We start from the raw sequence: 10,647 nt of genomic DNA, 5'->3' as shown, positions 1-10,647 counted from the left end.
TATATATATAAGATGTAAAGAAAGAGAAAAGGTATGAGATGAATTTATTTATTTCATCAGTTGATATCTATTTGATCGTAATCATTTGGATATCAACTGGTGAAGTGAATATATTCATCTAATATGTCCTCTCTTTCTGTATATTTTATATACTCCTAATGTAATAATTATTAATAACTGGATTTTAATTGCATTGGACTATACATTACACACCTTTGTATTGGCTTACGATGCAGTCTGTAGCCTGATTCACTAAAGGAGCTTTTTTTGTGAGTACCGCTGTATTATTTAAATCCATATATTATGCATTAATTTTATATGTATACACACACATATATATGCATATTTATATAAAATGTTTTTTTAATCCACTTGTAGTTAAAAGATTTCTTTAAATATGCTGATAACAATATTAAAAAAAATATTTTATTCTTATTTGTATTGAATATTTAAACATAACTTTGTAGGTTCTACCTTTGGCCATATCTCTAATGGTTTCTTTTGAGTCATCTATCATGATGTTAGGAATGCCAGCTGAAGTTTACACACATGGATTTTCCTATGCAATTTCAATGATAGGATTTTCCTTGTCTCAGTTGATTTCAGCATTTCTTTATGCACCGTTCTTCCACAGACTTCAAATTACCAGTGTTTTTGAAGTAAGTATCAACTGCTTTATAATTAAATATTTGTCTTACAAAATAATTTTTTACAGTTATTTATAATTATTTTTAACTATAACAATATATTTTGAAAGCAGTTTGAATGTAGTAGTTCTCCAGAAGAGATATATTTCTATTTTTAAAGCTGTTTTGTTTCGTCTCTGTCATCAAAGCTGTTCACAGTGAACAAAATAAAATAACAAAGATCTGATTAAAATATTCTCTTTTGTTTTAAACTTAACATGTGTGACAGTGTAAAAGATTATTTCTAACTGCTATATTTTAGTCTTCCCAAATATTGTACAATTGATTTTTCAAAAAATTCGTCTGTTTACATTATTTAAAAAATATTTGTTTCATTTTAAATTTTACAGTATTTGGAACTTCGGTTTCAATCCAAACTTGTACGTAATGTTGGAACACTATTAGGAATTCTGAGTTATGTGAGTAAAACTTGATATAAAATACACTTTGAAATTCAAATGTTAATTTGCAACTAAAATTTTGTAAGAATGATGAATGAAGTTAATGAATAGATATTTGCATTGTCTTTGGTAACAGAAAATATTTCTCAATAGTATATTTGATTTTAATCTGAGAAATTCTTTTATATGAGAAAAGATAAATTTAAGGCTGGGGAATTATTATGATAACAATAATAATGATCTCTGACATGGGCCACAACTTTGTAAATATTAGGGTATAGTTGCTTGGGCTGGACTGTGTACAAGGGAGCGCTGAAAAGTTCCTGGCTTTGGGTAAAAGAAAATACAGTAGGATCAGTTAATTATAATTTTATTCAAGCTGGTGAAAGCTGCACAGGCCATGTACAAAGATACTGTCAGTAAGGTGAGAGTTAACCCTGAGTGCAACGAAGAATTTGATGTACAAGTAGGGGTTCATCAAGGTTTAATCCTTATTTCCCTCCTTTTCATCATTGTCCTCCAGATCATAACAGAGGAATTCAAGACCAGTAACCCCTGGGATCTACTATATGCTAATGATCTTATGCTCTTAGCAGATTTCATATTAGAGCTAGATGAAAAATTCCAGGTGTGGAAGCAAAACTGGGAATCTAAAGGTTAACTTAGCAAGAAAACTGACAGGACTCTGCCCCACTCAAGTAGGTGGCCCTGTTTGATTTGTAGGAAAGGTGTTGGCTGGATCTCCATATGGTGTACCCAGTGTAAGCTATGGACACACAAGAGGTGCAGTGGGTTAATTGGAAGATTATCAGAGAAGATAATTTTTGTATGTGGAAGATGCACAGGATCCATAAAAATTTGAGTGACTCAGGAAATTAATTCTCTCAAATGCCTTGGTGGCTCATTAGAGATAGTAGATGATTTCTTCTAGTTAGGGGACTGAAATAGCAGTGGGAGAGGATGCACGGAGAGTGTGATAGCTAGAATAAGAATAGGATGGAGGAAATTCAGAGAGCTGTTACTTCTGTCGACCACGGAAGCTTTCTCTCTCTGAGTGAAAAGAAGATAGTATGATGCATGTATACAGACAGCAATTCTACATGGTTGTGACATGTGGGCCCTAAATGCAGAGGATGTGTAATGTAAGTGTTCATATTTGACAAAATGCTAGTGTTCTGAGAGAGAAGTTAGGCATAAGAGGAATTGATTGCTGTGTGCAAGAGAGAAGACTGCACTGGTTTGGTCATGCGATGCAGATAGCCGACATCTCCATAAAAAAGTGCCGATCTCTCAAAGCGGATGGAGCATGTGGAAGTGGGAGACTCAGGGAGACATGGGATGAAGTATTGAAGAACAACCTTAGGATGCTGAACCTTTCAGGTGAAATGACAAAGGACTGAGATGTCTGGCACCTTGCCATACCTAAGAAGACTTGTACTCTGCAGCAGAAGTATTAAGACCAATCCTTCTGGCAGTGTAAAGCACTTGTGGTGGTGTCACATTAAAGTGCTCATGTTGCACCACATAAAAGCGCCCATGTGGAGTGAAGTAAAAGTGCCTGTGTGATGCCATGTAAAAGCACCCGTGCGGTGTCATGAAAAAGTACCTGTGTTGTGCCACATAAAAGTACCTGTACTGTGCCACAAAAGTGCCCATGTCGTACCACGTAAAAGCACCCAGCATACTCTATAAAATGGTTGGTGTTGCGAAGAGCATCCAGCCATAGAAACTGTGCCAAATCAAACTGGAGTCTGGTGCAGTTCCCCAGCTTGCCAGCTCTGGTCACACCATCCAACCCATGCCAGCATGGACAATGGGCGTTAAATGATGATGATGATGATATTCCCTCTCAGATTCTTGCACTTATTCAACACTCTGTTATGTTGATTGTTCCATATTTTAATAATAATGATTTCTGGCATGGTAGTAAATTTGTTGGGGAAAATAATAATAATGTTTATAATAATAATAAACAGCAGTAACAACCCATAAAGAACAAAAAGCCCAGACTCTGTTAAATGTAACTTTCATCTGTTGATAACCCAACCCATCATGAAGGATCAATCACAACAGCAATCATAAAGATCAATCATCAAAATATTTTGACAGTGGATAGATTCACCTATCTAGGTAATATCATCAGTAGCATTGGTAATATTGAAATTGGTGTCAGCAATGGAATTGGTGAAGTTGTGGCTGTATTCCAGAGGATGTGCACTGCCTAGTTCTCCAACACCATTTGCCTACACACAAAGATCTGGTTCCATAACATCATAGTTCTACCAATAGTTCTCAATGCCAGTGAAACATGGAAGAGCACTGTGAAAATTATTGAGACCAATATCATGTGACCAGATGTCACTGAGAGAATGTGTGAGATTCTATCTTCATGAGATGCTTGTGTTGAAAGAGAGCATGTGAGTAATACTTTTCAATGGATGGTACCAAATATGTCTGGTTTGTGGCATTGACTCTGGTAGAGGGAGAAATTAGATGTCATAGTAATATAATATTCATGGCATTTCCAGAGTAGCATGTAGGAAGGGTTATGAGAAATTTGTAACCTGGAAAGGGTGATTAGAGTAGAATCAATAAGGTATTATAAAGATGTGATAGGGGAAAATAGAAATGAAAGAGAATTAGTTAAAATCTTAGAAGATGCACTTAGGAAAGACATCACAAAAACATGCTTACAATCAATTCTTTAACATGAAACATGAAGGTAGGCAGTCAGAGCTAAGATATGTGATCTTAGATGACTGGACAAAAACCATTTAACATGACAATAATGGCCCAATTTGGTCTTTAGCAGACAATGATGAGCATATGCTACTTGACCAGAAGCAGGTGTGTTCAGCTTGTGAGAGCAATTTGCTTGATTGTATGGGACATGTGGCAGGCTGGAATGCAAGATGGATTTCAGTATCTGTCTCGACAGCTTTTCATGAAAAACCAACAGCTGCAGAAATGTGGAAAATGATGGTTGACTGCACAATGGGCAGGTTTGTCACCTGATTTGGATGATCTGCCCTATGGTCTTTACTTTGTGCATGTTATTGCTGGTCTGATTGGTGATTTGCAAATTTTTGCCATCCCAAACAGACATATCCAGAACATTCTCCATCTCATACAATACACCACAGAGTGTTTGGGCAAAGAGCCTGGTATGAGTGGGGTTCTGATAAATTTAGATTAATTGAAAGCTTTCAATAGGATTGACCACCAAAACATGGTATTTGAATCACTGCAATGTACAGTGAAATCTACTCATTGGTTATGTGAATGGCCACCTATCTTAACCATTCAACATTACGTGCTTGGTCAGTAGAGGTTGTCTCCTCTTGTCTCTTCTGTATGAACTGACTTTTGAGCAACTACTGTGGAAACTAGAGATGGTGAGGTGTATCCTGCATGAACTAAGACCACATATACAAACAGCAGACATAGAGGTGATCAGCACTACTCTAAAGAACTATGAAGTTGTGAAAAGAGGCAGAAGCAACCAAGAAAAGTCAGTGGGCTGGCAGCTCGGTACATGAAGAGGTAGGTCCATGCTGTCCAACAGCATTGTGGGACCAGTTAAATTACTCGAGACCTGGTTTGGTCCAGATCTCTAAGTGGAAAAGAACTGAGACAACATATGCAAACATGTACAGAAGCTATACAATCTCCAGCAATTCCTTGAAGGTGAACAGACCTTTCGACAACTTGTCTCTTTGACTGAGAAGCAATCCAGGGTCAAGCAAAGACCAAATCAAGGCTCTTTTGGGCTAAGATCCAAGGATGATCTTCAGAAATCCCTGGCTTGGCTGCGATACTGAGTGGTTGGGGGCACTACCAGTTCAGGATAAACTCTACAAGTATGGTAGTACACTCAGCTAGCCTGCCTGAGATGCATGCACTGCAACCACACACTTAGTACCCAGGCATGACTTGACTTGAGGAGTTATGTTGAACATCTCTTGTGTGTATGAGTTTGAATTTCCTCGAGGTTGATTCTGCTTTTCAGCCTTTCAGAGTTGATAAAATAAGTACCAGTTGAGCACTGGGGTCGATGTAATCAACTATCCCTCTCCCCTAAAAATATTTCAGGTCTTGTGTCTATTGTAGAAAGGATTATTATTATTATTATTGTTGTCATTGTTGTTATTTTCTTTCGATATTGACCTGATGAATAACAAACAGCAACAAAAACAAGAAGGTAGGTAGTCAGAGCTAAGATATGTGATCTTAGTAGGCATTGTAGTATAATGCCAACATAGTCTCCAGTACTTTTTTTTTACTTGTTTCAGTCATTATACTATGGCTATACTTGGGCACCACCTTAAAGAATTTTAGTTCACCAAATCGACCTCAGTACTTATTTTTCTGTTTTAAGTCTAGTACTTATTCTAGTTGCCTCTTTTGCCAAACTGCTCAGTCATGAGGATGTAAATACACCAACACCATTTATCAAGTGATGTCAAAAGGCAAACACACACACATACAAATGATGAACTTCTTTCAGTTTCTCTCTACTAAATCCCTTCACAAGGCACTTGGGCAAATATCGTCTACTATAGCCCAAGGCTATAGTAGATGGCATTTGCCCAAGATGCCATGTAGTGGGACTGAACCTGGAATCATGTGGCTGGGAAGCAAACTTCTTACCACACCTTCATGCCAGTGGCTGTTGGGTTTTCATTCTTGGCTCAAGTAATGACAGAAAAGAAAAAAACATTTTTTCAGAATATAGGTTATAAGAACAAGAATTTATGTAGTGTGAGCGTTATCGTTTTGCTCTATTTTCTGGATTTTATACATGCTAGGTTTACCAGGGTTTTTTTTTCAGGGAAGCTATTTACAACTGGTATTTTTTTGTCTTCAGATGCCACATCGTGCTTATTTCAATTTCTAAACCTTTATATTTGGCAAGTTTACCATATTCCTTGGCAGGTACAGTTTTTGAGATGGTATTATTTTTGGTGTCTTGAACAATAATATCTGGGTTGTTAATATTAGTTGTGCAATCAGTATGTATTGTAAGATGGTGTTATTGATACTTTCAACTACTGATTTAAGTTGGTATCCATACCGACTTCTTGCATATTTTGCACCAAGACTTTTGCAAAGTTCATTGAATGTATTGGCCAACTCTGTCTCATGTTTAACTTTATAATCAAATAAAGCCAGGGTTACCTATAGAGATGCTATATAATCAATTGTTTCACCATGGGTATCACAGGCTTTGAACTTGGGTTTTGCTCTATTTTTGAGGATGTTAGCTTGATAATTTTTTGTGTATAGACTCTGGTCCTTGGCAGCAAGAATGAATCCCTCTGTTTTCTGCCTTCAACCCTGAACTCTGCAGCCATTGATCTATATCAGTTTCCTGGGTTCTTTGTGGGTATTGGTCATGGAAAGATTTCTACTGCCATCTATTAATGTTTCAAGTTCTACTTTTGCTTTCACTCTATGTATTTTCACTGCCTTTGTTGGTATTAGATCAGTCTTGTTAATGTTTTAAATTTCTGCAATATGTAGCTCTGCTCTATATTTCTTAGTTTCTTCTGGGTTTCATGTTTTCTCACTAATATCATCATCCAATCATTGGTCTTGCTTAAGTACTTCTGCAGACCAATTGTAACAATTTTATATGAGAGTTCTACTTTCTTTTCTTGGTAGGTAGAGGTGGCTTGTATTTGCCTTTGGATGGTGCATTTTATTGGCAGTTTTCTTGCTTTTGTGTCAGCTAAGTTCCAGTCGATGACATTAAAACCGTATTGTACAACAGGCACTGCTAAGCTGTTAATAAATTTTACATAGTTCTTGGAATTTAATTCAGTATTCAGGATCAGCCTAACTCTTCTGTTGTACTCTTTTCTCAAGTCTCCACCTTCATTTGTGCATGCTGAATACTATCACTCTTATTAATGCCAAAATATTTATAAATTTCTTCTGGATCTACTTCTTTTATAAGTTGTATCTTGTTCAAGTTGATATCATTGTCAATTTTCCCCTTTTAAAAGTTACTTTTGTGCATTTATCAAGACCAAAATCCATACTGATATCATTATTGAACTGCTTTACTGTTGTTAAAAATCCTTCTAATTCTTGTTTTGTTTCAAGCATACAACTTTAAATATTTCATAGAAAAAGATGGTTGATCAAAGTATTGTGTTTATTGCTAACTTTAAATCCATACATTATGTTGTTTAGCTCATTTAAAAAGGGGAAGAGTGCAATACAGAACAAGAATAGGGTAAAGAAGTGACCTTGAAAAATGATGTTTTCCATTTGTGTGCTTTACTGAGGACCTGCTTCAGTTCTGGTGTTCCTACTTGTATCCAATCCTATTGTTCTAACATCTTTCATTCCTTCATATTCTCTTTTGATCCAAAATGCTTCCATGTTGTATTCCTTTGATTTGCTCCAAATGTCCTTCCAGAATTTTTTGACTTCTTCTATATTTGGTATAGAGAGCATCTTTGCTAGTAATTTTATATTTTTTTCCCTTTCTTCTCTTTCTTGTCTTTTCAACAATTGAGAGTTTTCCTCTTAAACATTCTATTTCTCTCTGTCTCTTAACTTTCCACTTAAGTTGTTGATTGAGTTGTATGCTTCTAGTTTGTGAGAGGTTTTTGATAATATTCTGGAATTTTGGTTTGGATTTCTTTTTTTTTAGCATTTCTATGCATAATAATAATAATGATAATAAAAATAATAATAAGAAGAATGAGAATAATAATAAGAAGAAGGCTTGCATGAATAATATTGAAGACAACTGTCCAAGCAAGATATTGATCAAAATCCCAACACACCAATGGCTACAAGGGACAGGTCTGAAAGGGGAAACAGGTTTTGTTATGGCAGTGCAAGATCAGAACTTACCTACAAGAAGCTACCATGCAAATGTTCTGAAAGATGGATCTAACCCCTCGTGCAGAATTTGTAGAAAATTCACAGCGACAATTGATCATGTTTCTGGTTGTCCAGTCCTCACTGAAAAGGAGTACCTCATAAGACATGACAGACTAGGGCAGTACATCCACTGGAATGCTTGTAAATACTGCAAAATTAAATCCCATGGTAAGTGGTACAGGCACCATTCAGAGGATGTAGGGAATGGCAAAGGAACTTCCCAGTACAAACGGACAGAAAAATTGACTCCAATCGACCAGACATTGTGATCAAGGACTACAACAGAAGAACTTGTCTGTTAATAGATATGTCTGTCCCACAAGATCAAAATGTAAAGAATACGTAAAGAATACGTAAAGCACCGCCCTTTAGTTGAAGAAATTGACCCCTGGACTTATTCCCTGTAATCCTGGTGCTTATTCTATCAGTCTCTTCTGCCAAATAGTTAAGTTACAGGGATGCAAACACACCAACCTCGGTTGTCAAACAATGGTGGTGGGGGGACAAACACAGACACAAACACACACATAAAAAAAAATATATATACATATACATATATGATGGGCTTCTTTCAGTTTCCCTCTACCAAATTCACTCATGAGGCTTTGGTCATTCTAAGGCTATAGTGGAAGACATTCTTTAAAATATAGAGTTGAATTTTGTGTTGGCAACTTTTCTCCCCTATCCATTTTGTTGGGGGTATTACCCAATTTTCTGGGCTCCTATCACAGCTATCCCCCATTTGAAATTTGCATTAGTTTTTGTATAAAAAAAAGAAAGGAAGGGAGTGGGGGCTTGTTTGTAGTTTGTGGAGAAAACGTTAAACGTGCCTGATAAAAAAAGCATGGTCTTTCCCTGCCAACTAAAAGACACAAAGAACTATGAAAGAAGGCGAATAAGTATTGGGTGTAGGGGAAAGAAGAGAGAACTAACACTTGATCATTCTTGAACTCCCAGAATAAAAATGTAAACACATGAAAGACTTTCTATTCATTACTAAATGCCTTCCCTTCTTCTTCATTGTTAAAAGTAAAGAAGCTAGAAAAAATCGATTGTATTTCAGTCTAATTGTCATTGTAAATGATTGAGGCTTTCCTTTCTCTGTTTCTATCACTTCACTCCTTTTCTCTATGGTTAAGAGAGTGAAGGTGCGTGGCTCAGTGGTTAGGGGTATTCGGCCTACGATTGTAAAGTCATGAGTACAATTCCCTGCAGCACACTGTGTTTCTGAGCAAGGTACTCTACTTCACCTTGCTGCAGTTCACTCAGCTGGCAAAAATGAGTTGTAGCTGTAATCCAAATGAGCCAGCCTCGTGACATTCTGTGTGAGGCTGAATCTCCTTGAGAACTACCTTATGGTATGCATGTCTGTGGAGTACTCAGCTACTTGTGCATTAATTTTATGAACAGACTGTTCCATTGCTCAGGTAAACAGGAACCTCGTCGTTGTAACTGATGGAGTGCCATTTTTTTAAAAAGAGTAAAAGGAAACAAAATGTTCCATATTGTAAGACAAAAATGTCAGGTGTTTAGTATAAGCAGTGAAAGCTAAGATGAAATAATTGCTATTCCGTCGTGTATTCGCCCTTGACTCATGCTCAGTTTGATAACAACAGCCTATGTATTGGTGTTTATCTGGGGGCTTGGCCTCCAGATCTGTGAGACCCACAAATGCTGCTCTTAGGACTGGATTAACACCCATACTGATGACCCTAATGACTAAAAAAATTTTCCTGCCCCTACATAGGATCTTTTTCCGTTTTCTTCCAACCATTTGAAGGTTTATCTTGCTCCAGTCCACTCAGATGGCCAAAATGAGTTGTAATTCAAAGATGCCAGCCTCGTCATATTCTGTGTGAGGCTGGATCTCACGTTAAAGGACTACATTAATGATATGCATGCCTGTGGAGTACTCAGCCACTTGCAAGTTAATTTTATCCTTGTGTGGTAATGAAAAAGTGAGAGTGACAGCCAATATTTGCTGTGCCTATGTATCTATGTATCAACTTTTCTTTCGATTTACATATCTACTGTCTCTCTCATTTTCTTTCTCTTTCACTTCCTCTGTGTCCTTCCTCTCTCCCACCTTTAATTTAACAATGTGTGTGTGCATCTAGCTATCTGCTCTTCTTGCAATGTGATAAACATTTAAAACCACAAAATGAACACCATCACCACTCACTGTCTCTTTCACTCTCTCTCTTTCTCTCTCACTCTTTCACTCTCTCTCTTTCTCTCTCACTCTTTCTCTCTCTTTTTCTCTCTCACTCTCTTTCTCTCTTTCTTCCTCTCTGAAATATTTAAAAACACAAAACGAACACCGTCACCACCCACTGTCTCTTTTGCTCTCTCTCTTTCTCTCTCACTCTCTCTCTTTCTCTCTCACTCTCTCTCTTTCTCTCTCACTCTCTCTCTTTCTCTCTCACTCTCTCCCTTTCTCTCTTTCTCTCTCACTCTCTCTCTTTCTCTCTCCCTTTCTCTCTCACTCTCTCACTCTCTCTCTTCCTCTCTTACCCTCTCTCTCTCTCACCCTCTCTCTCACTTCCTCTCTCACTCGCTCTCTTTCTCTCTTACCCTCTCTCTCTCACCTTCTCTCTCTTTCTCTCTTACTTCCTCTCTGAAACATTTAAAAAACACAAAACGAACACCATCACCACTCA

At 37.1% G+C, this 10,647-nt stretch overlaps 1 protein-coding gene across 2 annotated transcripts in view; it reads left to right on the top strand.

The window, feature by feature from the left end:
• The window catches only part of LOC106867947 (sodium-dependent multivitamin transporter), a 164,192-nt gene that overhangs the window by 28,278 nt on the left and 125,267 nt on the right, over positions 1-10,647 (top strand). The window contains exons 3-4 of one of the 2 annotated variants that reach the window (XM_052974692.1): positions 468-659; positions 1,037-1,105. The exons of the other annotated variant lie outside the window; for it this stretch is intronic. Of the exons in view, the coding sequence (XP_052830652.1) occupies positions 468-659; positions 1,037-1,105 (261 nt within the window). The remainder of the gene's footprint in view (positions 1-467; positions 660-1,036; positions 1,106-10,647) is intronic. 2 annotated transcript variants of the gene reach the window in all.

Source organism: Octopus bimaculoides, chromosome 19 (genome assembly GCF_001194135.2).
Source record: "Octopus bimaculoides isolate UCB-OBI-ISO-001 chromosome 19, ASM119413v2, whole genome shotgun sequence".
Lineage (NCBI taxonomy): Eukaryota > Metazoa > Mollusca > Cephalopoda > Octopoda > Octopodidae > Octopus > Octopus bimaculoides.
Note: the sequence above shows the minus strand (reverse complement) of the source record. Positions and strands in the feature narration are given on the sequence as shown.